General features: G+C 46.4%; 1 protein-coding gene and 1 long non-coding RNA gene across 9 annotated transcripts in view; one reads left to right on the top strand and one right to left on the bottom strand.

Annotated features, from left to right (window-relative positions):
- Positions 1–22,327, top strand: part of SASH1 (SAM and SH3 domain containing 1) — a 340,008-nt gene that overhangs the window by 174,349 nt on the left and 143,332 nt on the right. For all 8 annotated transcript variants that reach the window (XM_040448607.1, XM_040448611.1, XM_040448608.1 and 5 more), the window contains exon 2: positions 13,240–13,368. In XM_040448607.1, coding sequence (XP_040304541.1) covers positions 13,240–13,368 — 129 coding nt within the window. The remainder of the gene's footprint in view (positions 1–13,239; positions 13,369–22,327) is intronic.
- Positions 8,424–12,483, bottom strand: LOC121013081 (uncharacterized). Its single transcript, XR_005782492.1, has 2 exons — positions 12,370–12,483; positions 8,424–8,468 (listed from the first exon to the last, which is right to left on the bottom strand). It is a non-coding gene; the product is annotated as an uncharacterized LOC121013081 (long non-coding RNA).

Raw genomic sequence — 22,327 nt, 5'->3', positions numbered from 1 at the left:
GTGGCCGTTTTGCAACATTATGCCTACTGCATTTGACTTTCTCACATTTAAAAACTAATAAACTACGTAAACATAAAAGTGCTAAGTGTTAAAACCAACGCCTCTTAGGAGTTTGTTTTTAATAAGCTTATGTAATTAACACCTTGCACTATATATTCCATTTGTTTCTTTTGAAACCGTACAAAGAGAACAGGATGATACACATAAAGAAGGCACCGCATAGTTAATATTGGCTTTTTGAATTATGATGGAGTCGTGGGTGTTGTAGAAATTAAGCCTTGCCAGTTACTTTCAAGTCTGAGAACCAAAGAGTCGGTCCATTACCTAGAGAAGATGAAACCAAAACATAAAGCAACGTGTAAATTGTTTATATTCCTCTTCCCAAGGGGCTGAACATAGTGCCTGGCACAGTGCTTGTTGATGGATCATTTTATCGTTTCGATTCATTCACTGATTCAGTAAATTAGTTTTGAGATTCTTCTAGACGCTGCCCTAAACCCTGAACAGTGAACAAAACTTAGAAAAATCTCTGCCCTTATGGACCTTATACTTTAGTTGGGGGAGGGGACTAAAACAGACACGAGTTACATGCCAACTATTTTAAATTTCATTTCTCTTTATTTATTTCTATTTTCTTGTAACTATTTTTGAGAAAGAGAGAGAGTGCGTGTGCATGTGAGTGGAGGAGGGCAGAGAGGGGGAGGGACAGAGGATCTGAAGTGGCTCCTTGAAGATAGTAGCGAGCCTGACGCAGGACTTGCACCCTTGAACCCATGAACCGTGAGATCATGGCCTGAGCCGAAGTCGGACGTTCAGCCCACTGAGCCACCCAGGCGCCCCATATGCAAACTGTTTTAGGTGATGAGAGGTGAGGAGGAGAGAGAGTAGGCAGAGGACGGGGGTCAGAGACTGTGTTTGCCTGAGAGGTTGTCATTGTAGATAGGATGTGCTTGGGAAGCAGGGTTTCGAGTCCCGGCTGCGGCAGGGGTGGGAAGAGCCCTGCGGGGCGGAGAGAGGAGCCAGCTCCAAGGCCAGGCTAGCTGGTGGGCTGGAGGGGAAGCCAGGTAGCCGGTGTGGACAGGCAATGAGCTGAGAGGCTCCAGATGGGGCACGGGAGAAGGGGGGGGGCACAGGTGCCAGGGGCCTTTCAGTTCATGGAGGGGGGAGCGGGCTGTGGCCTTTACTCTGAGGCAGACTGGAGGCTTCTGAGTAGAGCGGCAGGATCAGACTTAGGTTCAAACAGGATGTCTCTGGCTGCTGTGGTTACAGGGTTCCTGGGGTGAATGGGAGGCAGCCGCGTGTTTGATTTCCCAGTGTAAAAGAGAGTTGTTGACTTGTGCTTTGCCAATGGAAAAACACAGCCCATCCTGACAGAGTCAGCATTAAAAACGAGGGACTCTTTAAGAGACTTGCTAGAACTATGTTCATGACTTTTGTTTTTGTTTTCAGGCTGCCCCCCCCCCCCCCCCACTATGTGGCAATTAAAATAAAAATGTATCTAATCCACGTCACGGAGTAAAAAGTGAAATTGCTCTTTTTTATAGAGCAGGTGAGAAGCCTGAAAAAGTTTGAGTAAGTGAGGTAGACATGTGACTAGTCTAGAAATCTAAGAGCATGGGATAGGAAGGAGGGGACTATGTCCCAACAAACCCTGACCTATAAAACTGTTAAAAGAAACAAGATATGGCTGATAAGTACCTAAACACGTTCATTCTTCAATAGAAGTGAATTGCTCTGTAAGAAAAACGTTTATGGGGGAGCCTGGGTGGCTCAGTCAATCAAGTGCCCGACTCCGGATTTCGGCTCAGGTCATGATCTCACGGCTCCCTGTAAGATCGAGCCCCACGTCAGGCTCTGTGCCGCCAGTGTGGAGCCTGCTTGGGATTCTCTCTCCCCGGCTGTCTCTGCTCTTGCCCCGCTTGAGCTTCCTTCCTCTGTCTCTCTCCAAATAAATAAACTTAAAAAGTGTATCTTAGAAATTTTTAAACATTAGATGTCATGAAAAAGGCAGTGGTGATGTTAGTAAATTCTCAGCTTGTGAGCAAATTGGAAAAATGAAAATTTTCATTTTAGTGATAAGTGGCTTGGTAGAATGATGTAAATTCGTCTTAGGTGGTGGTTTTTTTTTTTGTTTGTTTGTTTGTTTTGTCCTTTTAGGTATAAAATGCCTGTCAAGTTCACATTGTAACTCTCTAAAGGATGTGGTACAAAGCAAATAATCTCCACTCTCAACCTCCAAGATGTCTTTGATCTCCAAGTAAGAAGAGATCCATTGCTAAGGATGCTTTTTCAGGGATCTGTCATGTTATATTCTTGGCAGTTGTGAAAATCTTGTATGATGAAAATTGAGATCACTTTGAGGGGAAATGATGTAGTTGGGGAAGAACTTTTCCTTCCCAAAGGATTGAAATAAAAGTATGGCCTTCGTGTCACGTACTGCTTTATATGGTTGCATCCACGGGTGGACAGACACACAGATGTAGATACAGGTAATACTCACCTATGTGCCTGGGACAACAAGAGTGATTTTGTGCGGCTGACATTTTCTTCATTTGCTTTTGCCTATCTGTTACAGGTCAGGATGGGCACAGAATGAAGCCAGCAGATTTTCCCTGCTTACCCCACATTCACAAGTGGGCCTTTGAGTGCCTAAATAAAGGCCTTAGAGCACTGATGGTTATGAGCGTCCGTGAGATCAAGGGGATGGACAAAAGGGCACATGTCAGAAGCTAGGTCAGGAAATGCGCTCGAGGAGGGTTAGGGGTGTGCTGAAGAGCTGTTTTTGGATTACTTGGAGTTTTTCCAGGGCAATGGGTGAGCCGGTTTCTCCTTGACTTTGGAAAGAAATGACCCAATTGGTGTCACATGAACGAAGGGCCCTAAAATAGCCTCCGGTAAATAGGAACAGACAGGTTTCTGTTCAGCCGGCCATAGCTCATTCCCAGAAAGGGAATGTGCTCGTTTCCTTGGCCTCAGCGTTGCTGTAGTATTTGCTCTTTGACACCACCTGACCTGGCAGCGTTCCAGGTGTGTTTTCCTACTGGTCTCCCTTGGGGATTGAATGGAAAGGATTCAACTGGATACATTCCTGATATATTCAGTGCCTTTCTATATAGTCTTTGTTTCGAGATACTTAACTTGCCTTTTCTTTTTTTTTTTTTTTAATGTTCATTTATTCTTGAGACAGAGAGAGACAGAGCATGAGTGGGGGACGGGCAGAGAGAGAGAGAGGGAGACACAGAACCAGAAGCGGGCTCCAGGCTCCGAGCTGTCAGCCCAGAGCCTGATGCGGGGCTCGAACCCACGGACCGCGAGATCATGACCTAAGCCGAAGTTGGATGCTTAACCCACTGAGCCACCCAGGCGCCCCGCTTACTTGCCTTTTCTGTCAGGGTGTGAGGAGAACGTTCAGCCTGTAGTGACCTTGGGCCCGTTGCACCGCGGAACTTTCTTGTTAATCTTCCTGGTATAAGAATCTTCCATTGGATTCCAACAAGATCCATGACTGTCAACGTGCTAAGAATTATCAGCAGTAAGTGGAAATAATCAGAAATCAATTCTGCACATGAAGAATCCTCAACCTGGGTTTCCTTCTTCCTCTTCTCTCCTGACTCCCGTCCTGCCACACCTCTGCACCGAATCAGCCACCTGGGTAGCTTTTCCTCTTGGAACAGGTTAGGTAGACTGTCTCCTGACTCAGAGGAATTATATTTGTGGTGCCTTCTGCCTGGAAATGTATTTCCCACCCGCTCTCCTCATTCTTTATGTGTTGTTATTTCTAACGATGTATTTCACGTTTGATCGTCTCACTCAGCGGACTCCATTGCTATTGTAAGGTTGGTGGGGCCAGAGACTGAGACTACAATCTCACCATTATATATGAAAATACTGAATGGATGTTATAGAGACCCTCAGGAAGCAAGGAGATCAGCTCTACTGACCTTCCTTCCTTCCTTCTTCCTTCGATGGACACTTCTTAGGTGATTGCTAGGTATCACTGTGATGGTGTTAGGTGCTGAGGTTGCAAAAATGAGTAAGACCCAGTTCCACCTTCGAGGAGTTTAAAGTCTGGGGATAACAAGCATGTAAATTAAGTAAAAGTCACTTTTCAAAGATGTCCTGAAATAGAAAATTTCAAATATATACAACATTAGCATATTTTATTTTATTTTATTTATTTATTTATTTTTAATTTTTTTTTTCAACGTTGATTTATTTTTGGGACAGAGAGAGACGGAGCGTGAACGGGGGAGGGGCAGAGAGAGAGGGAGACACAGACTCGGAAACAGGCTCCAGGCTCCGAGCCGTCAGCCCAGAGCCCGACGCGGGGCTCGAACTCCCGGACCGCGAGATGGTGACCTGGCTGAAGTCGGACGCTCAACCGACTGCGCCACCCAGGCGCCCCAGCATTAGCATATTTTAAAGAAGCCCCGTATTCCAGCACTCCCATTAATCAGTCACTGCCAGTCTTGTTTCATCCATGTCTGCTCCCACTCTTTTCCTCTCCCTCCTTGACTTTGAAGCAGATCGCAGACATCAGGTCATTCCATTTGCAGGTGGAATGTATGATTTACAGTGATGCAGTGGGAAGGTCATGTGCCATTCACGGCCCATTGTGAAGGATGGGCTGCCGTCTGTAGGGTCAGTAGGGCGAAAGCGCGTCCGGGCAGAAGAAGCCACAAGGAGGAGCGTGGATGATCCGGTGCTGCTGCATGTACTGGTTTGATCTGGCCCAAACTGGTGTATGGATAGGGAGGTGGAGCCATGGGAGCAAGTCTATAAAGACAGACAGCTCCAGGTAAAAAGGTGCTTGTTTTGCATCCAACAGACCAACGCTCTCAAATCCTCCCTGGGAGACATTTTAAAGCTCTCAAGATTTATATTTGAAAAGTGACAGTGGGCATGGCGCATAGAGTGGGTTGCAAATGAGATGAGATTGGAGAGAGGGTAAGTAGCTGGGGCATTCTGTCCAAGGCGTGAACACTGCTAGGATGAACATGGAGAGACATTTTGAGACCCTTGAGACTGGGAGAGATATTAGAGAAGACATGTTATACTGACATTGACTTATGTATGACACATTAGTATAATTTAAGTTATATTAGTCATAGTGACCTCTTCCTTTGGGGGTAAGTGAATGACTCCTGAGAGTCTGGCATCCATGGAACTGGTGGGTGCTAATCTCTGGAATACTGGAATCAGGAACGAAAGTTTGGGGGGTTGGAGAGTTCACACTGAGTACCCAGGAAAAGGAGGCATGGGCAGCTGTCGGCAGCTAAGGAGGTGGATGAGAGTTTTGAGAACTTATATCACAGTATAGGGGGGTGCCCACGTACTTTAGTACAGGCCATCTGAGCAGTGTCCTCAGGCTTCCTAGCCATGTGAATTTTCTTGATAACACCCTGTAGGCATTACCTACCAGTTCTTAAAAATCTAGAACTTTGGCAACTCAGCACTGGTTCTATAACAGTGAATGGTTACAAGCATGATGCCTGATGTCAGTTTTGATCAGGTCACCATGACCTCTAAATCTCTTAGCCTTCCTTAAGTGCATTCCATGGAAATCAACCATGGTCAAATCCAGTTCTGACTCCTGTGTTATCACCCCCCCCCCCCTCCCGACTCTGCAAGCCATGGCAGAATATCGTTTTCTTAAAATATGAGAAACCCTCAAATATTGTACAAGGCTTAACAACATAACCAGAAATTTCAGGATTGTTGTGAGATTAATACATTCATTTCCAAATGGCTCAGAATATTATAGGTCACTTTTTTTAAATCCGGCATCAGATCCCGACGGCCAAATGCTTGAGAATGCTCATACCCTCATGATCATGTGCCGAAGGCAGCCAGAGAAACTGTCAAGTGTGATTCATACTCATCAAAATCTGTGAATATGGTCAGAAATTGTGACTTCATTTCCACCAAACTAGCTCGTTCATTGCCACCCAGCTAGCTCACTCTGCTGTTCTTTCCAAATCTATGATTCTATTAAGCTCAGGGCAGTTTAGAAATGAGAAATGAGTTCAGTCCGAAATTGCCATCTGCTAATTCCACATGCCCATTTTGAGAGTGAATCTATACCGGAATTTTTTTTTTTTTTTAACAAATTGTCAACGTTCCAGTCACTTCCCTTCAATTTCAAATTCTGAAGGTTCCTGTGACATGTTCTTTTGTGCCGATGATAGCTCAGCAAATTAGATCTTCCAGTGTCTTTAATTCCAAGAAGACCTTACACCGAGCACAGTCTAGTAAACCCCTTCAACAGATTTCCATGACTTAACCATATGACTACATTAAAATAAACTAAAAAGCATACTTTGCTTTTCTGTTAATAATAAACATCCATGTTTCTTGATTTTACATTGAATATTTTGCACCTAGTGTAGCGTCTGAAGTGTCCTAGGTGTTCAATAAATATTATTGGAATTGATGGGATACTGTATTAGGTATTGATGATTGAAAAGCATATTAATTTGATAGCCTTGATCACTTTCTTCATCGTACCTGATCATTAATGTGACATCAGAGATCCAGCACACCCTCCCCATGAGGGATACGGAGGAGGCCTTTTTAATCCCATTTTGTTGTAGCTGTTCCTTTCCATGGTCAGGAAACGGAGTTTTCTTACTTAGACCGAGCTTTTCAAATTCCTTCTGACTTGATAACTAGGGATTCCTAGTTTGTGTGAGATTCTGACAGTACATTTTTAAAAAACGTTTATTTATTTTTAGAGAACGAATTGGGGAGGGCCAGAGAGAGAGGGAGACACAGAATCCAAAGCAGGCTCCAGGCTCTGGGCTGTCAGCACAGAGCTCGAGGCGGGGCTCGAACCCACGAACCGGGAGATCATGACCTGAGCCCAAGTCCGATGCTTAACAGACTGAGCCACCCAGGCGCTGCCACTCCCCCGCCCCGTGTCCATTTTTAATGTAAATAGATACAGTCTACATTAATAAGTACTTAGAGTTGTAAGTAGTTTATAAATAATTCTGTCAAAGATGTCCCATGCCCTAGTTTTTGTTGCTGTTTGGTTTTCGTTTTGCATTTTGTGTGTGTGTGTGTGTGTGTGTGTGTGTGTGTGTGTGTCTGTTGGTTTTGTTTTTGGTGTTTTTCCTCAGGCCTTTGAAGGCCACTTCCTTAGAAGCAGTTGTTGAGAGAGTGCCGGGAGGGAGGGAGCCTCAGTGCTGCCTGCCTGAGGCCTTCCTTCCCCAGGGCTGGGTTTATGCTAAGCGGAGACCTCTGTGCAGAATAGTGGGGGCCTCGGGCACCAAGGTTATATTTGCCAAGGCAAGAATTAGAGGGCCTGGCAAGGTCTAGGGTGTTCTGGAGAGGGGGAGTGGAAATGTGAAGTCAGCCCTCCAGCCACCTGCCACGTGGGTGTGCCCCCCCACCCCCGCCCCCCAGGGCTTTTCATCACCACCAGCATGACCTAATACGGTCCCTTTAGTGTATGTTTTTGGTTGTCCTGCGTAAAAAACTTCTTCCTGAGACAAACTGTATTCCCGCCCAGACCATCTGCAGAAATGCTAGGAGCGACATACCTCAGAGAAAAATATTCGAGATCATGGCATATTCAGTGACTCTCTCCACGAATGACATGGCAGGATGGGGGTAAGCGAGCTAGTGCCGGGAGCGACCCCTCACAGATGCAGTGAGGCCGAATGAGGAAACCAGAATTAAAGTCTTTTTTATGGCAGCAGCAATTTCACCGGAACGTTTGCTGAAAGCATTTATCACCTCCAAATCTTTAAAGAAGCTAATTAAGGAAAACGCAGAGGGGCGCCTGGGTGGCTCAGTCGGTTAAGGGTCCAACTCCCGCTCAGGTCATGATCTCACAGTTCGTGGGTTCCAGCCCTCCGGCCCTGCATGGGGCTCTGTGCTGACAGCTCGGAGCCTGCTTCCGATTCTGTGTCTCCTCTCTCTGCCCCTCCCCTGCTCACGCTGTCTCTCTCTCTCAAAAATAAATAAATGTAAAAAAAAAAAAAAAAAAAGAATGAAAACGCAGAGTGAAAGTCATTCAAGAAATCGGGCTGCGTTATTGCAGTGATTTCTTCCAGCGGACTTAGCTTGTCGGGGACTGAATACTGATATATTCAGCTCCACCCCTCTCCAGAACAACAGGGAGCAATGTAAATAGAACGTATAATTTATATTATTCAAAATGTATATATACTTATTATTATAGACCAAAAAAGGTAGAGACACTAAATAAATGAGCCAGGAGTCTGTTCTCTTTCTTCCCCTCAACGTTGGGGATTCAGAGCCACACTTGGAGTTTTCCCTTGGGGCTCTGTCTTTATAGATACAGAAAATAGCAGGATTACAGGTTCATTTGCATTCATTTGCATGCGATCTGCATACAACAGCACAGATTACATTGTATTTCCGGGTGTTTTCAGGACTTTTGTCTTCTTTTTTTGTTTCCTCCATAAGCCTGTCCGGATACCCTACACCATAAACGACATCTGGGAAAGAAGAGAGCAAAAATAACCAAAGTTAACGATACAAATGCTTTCTGTTTTCATAGTACTTTGAGTTTTTACATTTTCCAGAGACAGAAGTACGTTGGGATAAAGATCAGAAAAGACTGCTAAGTCAGTCGTTACGAGAACAGTGCTGCTTCTTTTCTCCTTAATTGCGACAGCAGTCCCCCCCACCCCCCCCCGCCCCCATCTGAGTTGTTGGGTACAAATGCCCCGTATCTCTGCATTTTTATGTTGGCTGCATAAAAGATGAGTGTTTGGTGTGCAGTGGCTTCGTGGGAAGATTGCACAGGGTCCGTCTTCTGTTGACCTGCCCCTGGTAGTGAGACCGCCGATCCAGTTTAAATCCATACCAATTGAAGTGGATGGTCATATGGGAAAGATGCCGTGGCCTGGTTTTGCAGGAAGAAAAGGAAAGAGAACTTGAATTTGCATGGGTTTTCTTCCTTTTCTTTTCTTTTTAGCTGCGTATGGGGAAATTCTTACAAAAAGATCGGGTGACACACTTTCATAATTTACTTAAATTCTTTGGAGGAAATAAGATTTCCCCCTGTTCCTAAACTTGAACCCATATTCCTTCAGCCTCAGCATGAGAACCAAAGGCGAAAAATAAGAAATGAGACAAATTAGGCGAGCAATGACTCTAGAGCAGAAACCTTGAACACCTTAAGAGAAATAGAAGTTTAAAAAGAAATCGATTTCAGTATTTTAATAATTGTATCTATTAGAATAAGCATAGAGAGCGTTTACTATTTTGCAACTTGAGTGCCTCTTGACATGAACGCTGTGGGTGTTGGGTCAGACATAACCTCACATTCCAGAAAGAAAGATGCACTAGGTGTGGTGGTATTGACATCAGCTGCATTGGTTAAATTCCCTACAGCCTAATCTGGAAATATTTTGATGTTTTTATTTTTTTTAACATCTGTTTTTGAGAGAAAGAGACAGAGAACAAGCAGGGGAGGGGCAGAGAAAGGAGACACAGAACCTGAAGCAGGCTCCAGGCTCCGAGCTGTCAGCACAGAGCCCGACGCGGGGCTCGACCCCACGAACCGTGAGATCGTGACCTGAGCCAAAGTCGGACGCTTCACCGACGGAGCCACCCAGGCGCCCAGAAGCAAATGTTTTCACCGAATAGGTCTGCGCTATCTCAAGAACACGTTGGGCAGAAATGATGCCAAGGTTTCCAGATAGTCCGGAAAGAGCATGGGTTTTGAGTGGAGGAAGAGAACATCGTCTCGTGGTTCATTGGTTCCATCTGATTGGGGCGAACAGGATTCCTTCCTGGGGATGGCAGACAAGACCTACTTTTTAAAATCCCGTTCTTTTATTCTTTTGCCTCTCTTGGCACTTACATCATCAAGGCTGCCGAAAGTGGAAATTTTGGGGACTTACTGCACATCTGGAAAGTGATTTGGGAAAACACAGGGGCAGCTGTGCCACGCCGCTCTAAATCATAGTCTGCCGGGCCTCAAGTCCGGGTTGGACGTTGCCACATGCTGCAGGGTGTGAAGTGGTTGCTGTCTTTGGCCTGGGTTGAGTTGAACAGCTGCCTTTTTTCTCATATATTTTCCAGGCCCCCGCGTTACTGGGGAATTTGGGGTGATCTGGGCTGAGGGATAGGGACTTAAACTCCAGTGGCAAAAAACACGGCTGATCGGCAGCTTGGAAACTTGAGAACCGAACAGTTGATGTTGAAGGTATTGCTAGGAAAAAGGAGGGGTGGGGAAGTGATTTGAAACAAAGCTATGTAAATAATGGCTTACGAACTTTTTTGGCGTGGACTTGACTGATCAAGAAAACCGGTGATCGTGTTAAGTTGTACGGTTCAGCTGGCTGTTTTTTGAGAAGCTGGAATTCAAGATCGGAGTGCCTTGGCTAAAACAGTACAATTCTTAGTGCCTCTGTGATGGGGCCGGGCGGCGGGCGGAGGGAGGGAGAGAAATTTTCATTTAAGAACGGCAAGCTATAGGAAAGTGTGTAGCTGTAATCTCTAGGGGTTTAACAAGTTCACTCAGGTATTAGAAGATACAGGTTTTGTAGTTGGTCAAAGGTGACAGGTATGTTTCCCTTCCTGGATGGATGAAGGTGGAAGTTTCTGGATGGAGACAGGATAGCCTCATACTCTTGATAGACTTGACATAACTCTGAAGGGCCCCAGGACTTCAGGGGCCCCAGCTGTTGTGGGCAGTGGCAGAATCCAGGCAGTAACTCGTAAGAATGGGTTCTCAGGTGATACGGCTATAAACCCTGTTCCCCCCACCTTCCAACACGTGCTTTGAAGGGAGCTCCTGGGTCCTTCCCAGTATGTACCGGGGGCGGGGACTAAGGAAACATGAGGATCTTGAAGAGTAGGGGGACCATGAGGACTTTGTTTCTTTGAAGTTTAAGCCAAAATGCTGGGTTAATAGAAGGCAGCCGGCCCAGCAGCTGTGGACTCAAGCCCATGCTTCAGCGGGCACTTTGCTCCCCTAGTCCTGGCTGTGAGTAGTAGTTGGTGGTCAGAACTCAGTTCAGGTGTTGGGCCTGAGGTGTGTGTGGGGTGGGAGAGGGCCTGCTCCGAGGGGAAAGTGGTCGTTGTAGGAAGCTGCTTGCTTCTCTCTGGCTCCTCTGGGCCTCGCAGGCAGTGGCTCTCAGCAACTTCCTCATCGGGGCCGACTGGGGAGCAGAGGCGAGGTGAAAGGCCCTGAGGGCTGGGCTGGCAAGGCGGGGGTTTATTTTTTCAGCTGGGTGATGGGGCGGCATGGGGGATCCTCGGAGGAGGGGAAGCAGGTCAGATCTGTTTAGCAAGGTCACTTCGGTGGCGGGGTCGATGGCAGATTGGGCAAAGTGGGGAAACAGATGAGAAAACCCGCCAGGGGGTTGTGGGTTTCCATGCTGTGGCCCACGGGGGTACATGTCGTAGGGCCGAGGTGAGTCAGGACAAACCTTAGGATCATAATTTGATTCATCATGCTAGATTTCAGAAACCTCACTTTAAGATACTCTGGCTTGGCTTCCTCCCTCCTGAGTGATTCTGGTTTCAGGCAGTTTGCTGACGGCAGGAAAGCAGAGACCAGCAGCAGGCTGACCACCTCTGGGCCTTTCCTCAGAGGCCTAGCAGCAGATTTCTGCCTTGACCGATATTACTTCCCTCTCGGAAACTTGACGGTAAACGTATTGAATAGGAGGCTAGGCCCCCAGAGCCTCCGTGTCTGTCCAGCTTGTTGTCTGAGACGGACCGACGACCAAATGAAGGAATGACTTTTGCCCAGACATGTTCAAATGCTCAAACGTCTCCTTCCTAGATCTGTCCTGGGGACTTGGACACGATTACCTCAAAGGAGAACATTTTCTTGGGGTGGGGAGGAGGGAGAGGTTTTTTTCTAAAATATCATTTCTTTTCATTTCTGTTTCTCCTGTACGTGGGTTGCATAAGATCAGTGAGTGCAGACGCGGGATAGAGATGCTCGCTCCGACCCAGGCCTCCTGACAAGGCCTGAAGGTCTTTAGCGGAAAGGCTTTGGGAGAACTCTGACTTCCCCAACCCCACCTGCATCTGAGTGTGTTTGCGTGTTTAGACAGGGCTGTGGACCGTAAAATGGAAAGCGTGTGCACCTTCTAGGCTCCCTAAAAGTTGCGTTTCCTTGGTTGGCTTGGGAGGGCCATTTATTCTTACCAAAGAAAGGACACGTCGGGAGGTAAACAGGGGAGGGCAAATGTCTTTATGAATGAACGAGTGAGTAGAAGAAATGGCATAACTTACAAATGTATGCAGTGTGTGTCCTCCGTGTGTACGTGTTCAGACACGCATTCAAGGCCTCGACTGCCCTAAAGGAAGACTATAGTCTGAAACATTCTCTTGTAGTGAACATGAGTAGCTAAGCAAGTTTTGAGCACTTACTGTGTGCCAGGTGGACCGTGTTACTTCACCGCTTCTCCTTGAGAGATAGGTTCCGTACTATTCCAGTGTTACCGGAGGTTATCCGTCCAGAGGTTATCTGTACTATTCCAGAGTTTCCAGAGCTTAGGAAACACGCCTCAGGCCCCTGAATTGTGAGCGGCCGCCGAGCTGAGTGTGAACTCAGGAACGTGGGCTCCGGAGCGGCTGCTGGGGCCACAGACCTGTTTCTTCTTTAGGTGAATTTGTTAACGTGTGTGCTTCTCGCTTGTGTACTTGGAATAACTCAAGGAATAGGGTTTTTTTTTTTTTTTTTCTTTTCAAGGGTCTCAGGGAGGCACAGGTGTGGTTCAGCTGCGGCGTCCCTCACGGGTCCTCCGCCCTCCGCCCGCAATCAGAATTGCCAGGAGTGGGGTCCTGGCGTCGGGACTTCTCAGGAGGCTCTGGTGCAGCCACGGATGGGGCTTCGGGGAGCCTCTTGCCCGGACAGTGCCTCTTCTGAAGGCGCCCGCCTGGGGGTTTCTTAGCCCTGCCAGGCGGGCAGAGGTGTGGGTTTCAGACCGCGGCCTTGGCCGCGGGAGTCCTGGGTTGGAGTTTTGCCTTCTTTGCTTGTTAGCCCTAGACCCGGTGGGCACTCAACTTCTCTGAGTTACTGTAAAGGCGAGCACATAGTTCCTGTGTCCCCCGTGTCCATAGCTGTCCGGAGGATTTGGAGGTGGCGCCCATACTTCCCACTTAACGAATACCGGCCGTTCTTACTGTAAATGCTGGGGGGAGGGGCACCAAAAGCTGTAGGTCTTCGTGCCGGTGGACTCACCGCCTTTGTTGTTTTCCTGTTTTTTTTTTTTTTCCTGCTGCCCGCCTCGCCCTCAGGACGGCTCCCTGGGAAACATCGATGACCTGGCCCAGCAGTATGCAGACTATTACAACACCTGTTTCTCCGATGTGTGCGAGAGGATGGAGGAGCTGCGGAAGCGGAGGGTTTCCCAGGACCTGGACGTGGTGAGTGGGCGGCACGGGGAGGACGCTGCTGCCCGGCGGGGCCGCTGGGTGTCCTGCTCCCGGTCCATCGCCCCCTCCCGAGCCAGCACCCCCACCCGGTCCAGCGCCCCCTCCCGGGCCAGCGCCCCCTCCCGATCCAGCGCCCCCTCCCGGTCCAGCGCCCCCTCCCGGTCCAGAGCCCCCTCCCGGGGTCCGGTCCAGCGCCCCCTCTCGGACCCTCTGACCGGCTTCCTTGTGCCTGGACCGTCTGTCTGCAGGCTGCTGCCCTAGTTTGGGGTAAAAAGTTCAGGTCCCAGAGGATTAATCACCCAGTTCTGTGACCAAATAAATGCATATTGGCTGGGGCAGCATGACCGAATATCTGTTTTCATTAAAAGGCTAGATTTTATTTTTTAACTTAAGCAAAAGGAATGTTTTTACTCTTGGCCAGTGTACGCTACATTTTCATGGACTCTAAGCCCAAAGAATGTCGAGGGTAGGTCTTTCCTTCTGTCCTTTGCTCCCTTCCTTTTCTTTTTCTTTTCTTTTTTTTTTTTTTTTTTTTTTTGAAAAATAAAATTTAAAGCAGCCAGAAACCACCCTCATCTCTCACCTGGTAATTAGCATGCTGGTATTTTAGCAGATCTCTGCTCAGTGTGTTTTTATATCAGCAATATAATTCTTGCCTTTTTATTTAATATTTTATTATAGTTCCTCCATGTCATTAAGACCTCTTCATAATCACCGTTTTCCACGGCTCTGCTCTCTCACTGAGGTGTCGAAATTCATTTGGCTGTTTTTGTGAAAACCTTTATGTAGGATTAGTGCAGCATTTAAACTTGCATTTGGCAGATAAGTAAATAAATAGCTTAGGTCTCTGTAATCTACATGTGTGCTAGGGTTTCCAGGTAGTACATTTGCTGCAACAGATCTTACTGAAGCTTCTGCATTTATTAATTTAAATTTTCATCATACATCCTATTTGGGTTCCTTGTGGTTTGGTGCTTTTCAGATTGTTTTATTTCACTGTGGTGACCCCTTCGGGAAGGGGAGGCAGAACTCTCCATGTCTCCACATCCAGGTCAACTCCTGTTTGATCATCTTCTAGATTTTGGAGGGGAGAAGGGGCCTCTATGGATCTGTTGTGAATAAGAGTCTCTCTGCCTTTAAAAAAAAGTTTGAAAACTGCTGATTCACTTGTATCCTTTTTTTTTTTTTTTTTAATTTTCATAAATCTGCTTAGGGTAGGAATTTAAAAAAAAGCAATAATTAAGAAACTAAGAACAGATCGTTCTTTAATAGTAATTCCTTTTATGTTATAAAGGACCTATTATATAATGGACCCAACAACTAGTTTAGGCACCTCAGTTATTCTACAAAGGGGCGTGATTCACTTCTACAGTAAGACTCTGGCATTCCTGTGTATTTTAATTTCTTTCCCTAATTCAACCTAAGTGAAGATTCCTTAGGTCAGGAGTAACAGCATATGACTGTCAGATAATTATTGATTCTTTTTCCTTTTTGTTCACCGAGTTGTTGGCAGTGGTGGTAAGAGTATAATCGAGTTGATTGAGCCCGAGAAGCATCGGTTGGGAGCCAAGAGCCACTGTCCTGGGAGCCTGACTCTGTGGCCCAGGCAGGCACAGACGACATCATTGCCAAGGCCGTCTTTCTTCTAACTTTGTCCTCTGGCATGTGTGAATGGCAGGGTTGTTTCCTTTTTTTTCAAATATTTTTTAGTGTTTGTTTTTAAGAGAGAGAGACAGAGCACAAGTTGGGGAGGGGCAGAGAGAGAGGGAGACGCAGAGTCCAAAGCAGGCTCCAGGATCCGAGCCATCAGCACAGAGCCCGATGCGGGGCTTGAACCCACAAACTGTGAGATCACTACCTGCGCCAAAGTTGGACGCTTAACCGACTGAGCCACCCAGGCGCCTCCCCTCCCCCCACTTTTCCTTTTTTAATTTTTTTTTAATGTTTAATTTTGAGAGAGAGAGACAAGTTGGGGAGGGGCAGGGAGAGAGGGAGCTGTTTCCTTTTCTTAACAAAAGTAACCTCACGTGGGAGAAGACTCGGTTAAAATTAATTAGGCTCTTCTTTTGGGGCATAGTTAATGAGAAAAGACTTTTGGGGGGGCAAGATGGCAGCGGAACGACGACGTAAAAGTTGCGCTGAACTCTTGGATATTGTAATTTTGACTTTGAACGGTAGCCCAGTAGCATGCTTGGTGGCTTCCTTTTGGAAGAAATGGTGACATTTGCCATGCGAGGAAAGGATTGCTGTGAATTGGTAGGTGATCCCCTGCTCTTGCCAAAATTCTAGCTGGTTAAGAGTTGGGGTCCCCATAATCCTCGCAAGGTGTTCAGGAACCTCAGAGGGCAGCGTCTAGGTAGGGAAGAAAGCCTGTTTGGCAGTGGGGCAAATAACTTCCTCCCAGTTAGACAGATGGGCCTAATTTGGTGTGCTCGATTCCAGAGCTGCAAAAGACAGTCTGGGGGGGGGGGGGAACCCTCCGGATGAGCTTAATTAGTTCTCATCAAAGGTGCAGCAATGTGGTAGTGGGTAAAATTGATGGGAGCTCATTCGAGCCAGGCTGGAAACTTCATTCACTCCTTACACTGTAGTTTGGGAGAAAAGGAAGATCCCAGATGGGCACATTCAGGTTCTCTTTCTATGAAATCGCAGGCAGGTTGCAGAGGTATAGGGGAGCTCGTAGACCGCTGACCGTCAGGTTAGATGCCACGCGTCCCGTGTGTCATTTGCATGCTTCCGGAGTCTAGAAGTCCATGTTAGATGCGTCTTAAGCTGTTTTGAGGTCATCCGTCATTCATTCAGGCCGGGTATGCAACCATAGCTACATATTCAAAGTTCCCTCTCCGGGTGGTTAGCTCATCACAGACTGAGTCCTGATGGGAAGTCATTTTCTTGGAAAGCTGTCACTTTCACTCCATAATGCTGCCTTTTGCTGCATTATTCTATGGTTTTTATTCATTTTATTGCATATTCCACCTTCAGACAAGTAGACCAATTCCTTCCCTGCTCTCTCGGCTGTTGGTGCAGCTTCGGGTCTGAGGGCCTGTGACTTACTACTTCCTTTCTGTGTCAGTAAGCAGTCCCGTGAAAGCTGAATCGAGGTGGCTTGGGAAAGAAATAATCCACCAAAAGCAGTAAGAAGAATACATTCGGAGCCTCAAGCATCTTCTACGAAAATAAGTAGCATTAAGTTTGTTGTGTCTGCTGTAGAAAAAGCCATTCTGAGGCAACCTTGAGTACTGGGAGATTTGAATGATAGGTTGAAACAGCTTATGACTTTGTTTCGTTTCAGATTCTCTGGGTGAATTTTGGCAATGGAGGGAATATTCAAAGATAGAGTAGACATTTAGATATCCGTGTTTGGCTTTAAAAGTCGAAAAATGTGTTGTCTTTAAGAGCTAATTACATGTCAACTGGAGAACAAACCAACCAAAAAGACGCCCCTGCCCACAGAGATGCTTGACTTAACCCTGAAAAATATAAGGTTTTGATAATTATGTTAGTAATTAACTTTCTGGACCGGATACCAAGCTACTTTTCCAGGACCTAATCACCTGGCTCCCAACTAGAATAAAGCACTTACTTGATAAAGTGTTTTTGGGGGCCAGTTAGTTTAGATGAAGGCAACAGAGAGTACAGATGGGTGAAAATTCAACAGTATAAACAGGGATTATGATTCAAATTTATAACTATGGAGAGAGTTTTTATTTAGCACCAAATGGGCCCTAAAGGAACGTATGTCTGGACCACAGCCTTTGCCTCTGCTGGGGATTGGGACATTAGTGCTTGTGAACAGCAGGGAAGTTGCCCATATTTCCACACATTTGGCACATCCCTGAGCCCTGTGTGTTTTTTTGGCTGGGCAAGTCTGCATTTGGAAATGATACGGCTTTCCAAGTCCATAATGGGCCCATCTCTAGTGATGCTAAGCCTGACATCTGTCAAAGTGACACCGTGTCCAGGAAAGGGATACAGGCAAGGTGGGCGATTATTACTGGCCATATCAACTTCCTCGGCATCTGTGAGGTTGAGTCTGTTTGGGTGTTGACAGAAAACAGGTTTGTGTGGTTGCTGGTGAGGCATAGCCCTGATGAAGGAGTCCCTACCTACAGGGGGACCCTGTGGACGACGTCAGCCAAAGCCCTCCTCGGGCTCTGTGCCAGATCATTATCACATCTGTGTGTGAGCCAGGAAATGGGAGCCCAGGTAAAGACTTTAAGGACCAGGAACGTAAATTAAAATGTTGCATCATAGAACAGAGAAATGTGACCTCGAAACCATTACCGATGGTGTAGGAACCATTCTGGGGTGTAATTGTTGTTCCTTGAAGTTTATTTAATCTTTCCAGATGTAATTCTGGACTAAGAGGCAATAAGAGTGATATCTGTCATGACTGTGGTACTTGTTGGGGCTTCCTCAGACTATACCAGCCCAAGCCTAAGCCCACACGGGAGTCCCAGCCCTTGTGTTTGGTACAGTGGCAAAGGGTGTGAGAAACACTGGTGGAAAGAGGTGGTGGCACTTGGGGCCCAATTCTGGCTTTTGTTTTTAGCTGGCAAATTGTGTAACCTCTCCAAGCCTCAGTTTCCCCATCTATAAGATGGGGGTAAAAATATCTCCTGAAGGTGTTGTAAGAATTAAATGAGAAAACTGCCATAAAGGACCTGGAACATCATTGTAAGTGACCTGTAACTGTTCGTTTATTTCCTTTCCCTTCTATTCCTAATTCAACCCCCCCCGGAAACACTGAAGATTATCTGTTACTTACGTTTCATTAATGGATATTCATATGATTGCAGAGAGTCTTTTTAGTTTTGTTTTTTTTTTTTTTTATTTTGAGAACTAAACAAATATAAACATCATAATATATCACACTTCTGTGGCTCTTACCCAGCTTCTACAGTTTTTAGCATTTTGACGTTCCTACTTTATCCTTACTCCCCACACCCACTTGACTGTTGTTAAATTTTTGAAGTTCTTCGAGAGGTTAAATTTGCATATTGAAATGCACCAATCTCAGCTGTACGATTTTGGCAAGTGGATGCATCCACGTCATGCACACTCAAGCATGATATAGGACGTGGTCACCACCCCGCAAAATTTCCTCGTGGCCCTTCCCGGCAAGTCCTGGTTTGAGGACAAAGATTTTTGTCTGTCTGTCACTTCTGTATTCCAACATCGAGAAGATTCATGCTGTGTAAGAGGTGCGCAACAAGTATTTAAGTTCGTTTATGTCTGTAATTATTAAAAAAATGTTTTAATGTTTATTTTTGACAGGGAGAGAGAGAGACAGACAGAGACAGAGATAGTGTGAGTGGGGGAGGAACAGAAAGAGAGGGAGACACAGAATCCGAAGCAGGCTCCAGGCTCTGAGCTGTCAGCACAGAGCCTGACCTGGAGCTTGAACCCACAAACTGTGAGATCATGACCTGCGCTGAAGTTGGACACTTAACCGACTGAACCACTCAGGCACCCCATATTTTTAAATACATCTTTTTAAGTTTATTTATGTATTTTGAGAGGGAGGGGTCGGGGCAGAGAGAGAGAGAGGGAGAGAGAATCCCAAGCAGGTTTTACACTATCAGCACAGAGCCTGATGCAGGGCTTGAACTCATGAACCATGAGATCATGACCTGAGCCGAACTCAAGAGTAGGATGCTTAACCGACTGAGTCACCCAGGTGCCCCCATTTTTAAATATTTTATGAACATCAAGCCTGTATCTGAGATTTTGCCTTTCCAGAAAGACAGGTAAAAGATGTTTTCCCCATCAACAGAGAGGTCACAGTTTTTGTTTTTGTTTTTTAAGTTTATTTATTTATTTTGAGAGAGAGCAAGGGAGCTCATGTGAGTGGGGGAGGGGCAGAGAGAGAGGGACACAGAATCCCAAGCAGGCTCCATGCTGCCAGCGCAGAGCCCAACACAGGGCTTGATGTCACGAACTGTGAGATCACGACCTGAGCCAAAATCAAGAGCTGGACGCTTAACTGACGCTTAACTCACCCCTAGAGAGATCACAATTTAGTGGGGCCGTTAGATAAGTAAACAGACTGTTAAGATGCTGTGCAGGAAGGAGTACAGAGAAAAGCCCTGACTGAGTGTAGGAAAGTCCCAGAAGGCTTCCCGCACGAGGCGATACCCAGGCACCAACATTAAGGACACAGAAGATTAACTTGATTTGGGGAGGGGGGGGTGGACGGTGCGGAATAACTTAAGGCAGAGGTCACAGTTTTCGCAAAGGTCAAAAATTGGGAGAGAAGATGTGGCGTTTACAGGCAATTGCAGGAGGTTTACTGGGGCTGAAACCTAAGGTAGAAATGACGTGGAGGAAAAGATTCATGCTCGTCTTTCACAGGTCTTTGGATTAGTAGTAATATAAAAAGATAGGAGGTTCTCATTCATCACCGTTCGGAAGACAAAACAAAAATAATTTCCATTGCACAACAGTTGACCCAGTTGGCTGGGTCAAGGTGAACTTGTGCTTCCCCACAGACACGCAGACTTCGTCCATTCTCTGGGGTGGGGGTGGGGGAGTTGTTGTTTTATTGAGACGGCAAGGCGTGTGGAAAACAGGTTTCCCGTGCCGCCTGAACATTCCAGAAAATGATGACGGAAAGCGAGGCTACCCCCACCTGAGGCCGTAGTTCACAGGCGTAATGAGGGAGGGCTGCGTGCCCAGGAGCACGGAGGTTCAGAGAGCACATGTGCCCCCCCGGAACCCCGATTCTCCTTTCCACAGCAGGGGAATGCGGTCTGTGTCCCGCGTGTAAATATCCAACCGCTGAAGCTCGACTGTTGCTCTGAAAGGCATTTGTATTTGTTTTTGTTTTTGTTTTGTTTCGTTTTGTCTTCACTGACATTATTTGCCAGCTTTGGGCTACTGTTAATTTGCAGATTGCAGTCAGACACAGTGGGCATTAGACGATGAGTCTGAACTACATTGTGCTGTGGGATTCACATACTCGATGGCAAAATACACTGAGGCATTATGCCTTAAACCACATGGCCGCACAGGGCCCCGCTCCGCTCTTAACAAAGTCACATTTGTAGTCAAATGCCCAGCCGCAACTGAGCGTTTTTTTGTGCCCTGCACCGCGTTAACATGGATGGACATAAACCGATCTCTCGGCTGCCAGATTTGATCTTGGCCTCCGGTGCTGCTTGTAATTTAGGTGTTCTTCTATCCTTTTACACTTAGAAAGCTTTGTCCACCGCTTGTATAATTTATGGGAACAGATTAGATGGGTTCTGTGAGATGGGATAGTTGAGAGGCCTTCGTCAGGGTTTTCAAATAGGGATCAGCTTCGTTTTTGCTCCTGATCATTTAGAAATGACTATTTTTGTTTGTTTGCGTCGTACGAAACACAACATGCCCAGGGCTTTAAAAGCCAAAATAGCGTCTTGCTCAAAATACGAATGTTTGCCAGAAAGGGGAAAACGTCTGAGCTTTGTGGTTATTTTCACTTACATACAAGAGCGAGAATTCCTACATGTTAATCGCACTGACAGGAACTAGGGAGAAAAGCCAAGGAATTAGAGTAAAAGAGGCCACTTTGATGGCAGAATCAGGGCTTGGGAGGGCTTGGCCTGGGTTTGGGAGGGGACGGGAGCATTCCTGTTTTTGGAATCAGGACATTTCCAAACGTCCTGTTGAGTGAGGCCCAGGCCGGGTGCCTTTTTGGGGCCCTTGAAATATCCACACCACGTTACCCAAGCCGCAGTGCCCCGTACATGTTTACATTTAACAAGTAAATGCTTTTAACTCGGAGGTTACAGTATGATTTATCTGTGCCTATCACAAGGGAACTATAGGCTATTGAAACATGTGAATTTACAGCACACTAGAGGCACTGTGGTCTTGCCTTCAGACAAAATGTAAAGGAGTGTGATGAATGTTTGCCTATTTTCAGGGCCTAAGTGGGTTTCTGTGGCTGTATCTACAAATCCTTTGACGATCACATCAGAGGTCTAAGTTTGGGGCCTCTGGTGAAGACTGGCCCACCTGCCCTTCATGGCTCTGTTTAGGGAATAAGGAGTGTTGAGCATCTGAAATGGGGTTAGAGAGATAGGGCAGGACCCAGACAGGAAGTCACCTGGGGCAGGGCTGTGAGCCTTTGCTGGTGTTGCCACACACCTGACCTTGGCCTCCTGACCGGTGAGTCCCTCCTTTAGGCCAGTCTCTCATCTCAGCTCCCGTGCACGGGAATGGCTAAGGACAGAAAGAATCGGGCCCTGCAACACCTAGTGTATTGATCAGAGCCGCTCCATTTTTTTTTTTTTTTTTTAAGTTTATTTATTTCGACAGAGGGTCTGGTAGGTAAGGGCAGAGACAGAGGGAGGAGAATCCCAAGTAGGCAGAGAAAAGATCATTACACCCATTTCAGCAGCGTGTGTGTGTGTGTGTGTGTGTGTGTGTGTGTGTGTGTAATTTTAATCTGGAGCTGCCTTTCCTTCAGTTTGGGAGTTTTGAGAATTTCATAAATAGAAGAAAGTAAGATCATACAATATTGAGCTAATGTGTTCGGTACAGTTAGTTCAGTTCCTCTTCTGGCCCTTCAACCATTTGATATCTGTAAGGACACAAACTAATCTGATGGCTTTGGAAAATACATCTCAGTTTCTTTTAATGTCCCACTATATTACTTAAAAGAGAACATCAGTTTCTTTTTTTTTCTCCCTTTAACGTTATTTATTTATTTTTGAGAGATATAGGGTGCAAGTGAGTGAGGGACAGAAAGAGAGGGAGAGAGGGAATCCCGAGGGGAGGGAGGGAGGGGGAGAGAATCCCTCACAGGCTCCACACTGTCCTCGCAGAGCCTGAAGCGGGGCTCTAGCTCACTTGATGCGGGGCTTGAACTCCTAAACGGTGAGATCACCACCTGAGCTGAAATCAAGTGTCGGATGCTTAACCGACTGAGCCACCCAGGCACTCTGAGAACATCAGTTTCTAC

Source organism: Herpailurus yagouaroundi, unplaced genomic scaffold, assembly GCF_014898765.1.
Source record: "Herpailurus yagouaroundi ecotype Mexico unplaced genomic scaffold, PumYag 198, whole genome shotgun sequence".
In the NCBI taxonomy this organism is placed as follows: Eukaryota; Metazoa; Chordata; class Mammalia; order Carnivora; family Felidae; genus Herpailurus; species Herpailurus yagouaroundi.
This window is presented reverse-complemented; position numbering and strand designations above follow the sequence as displayed.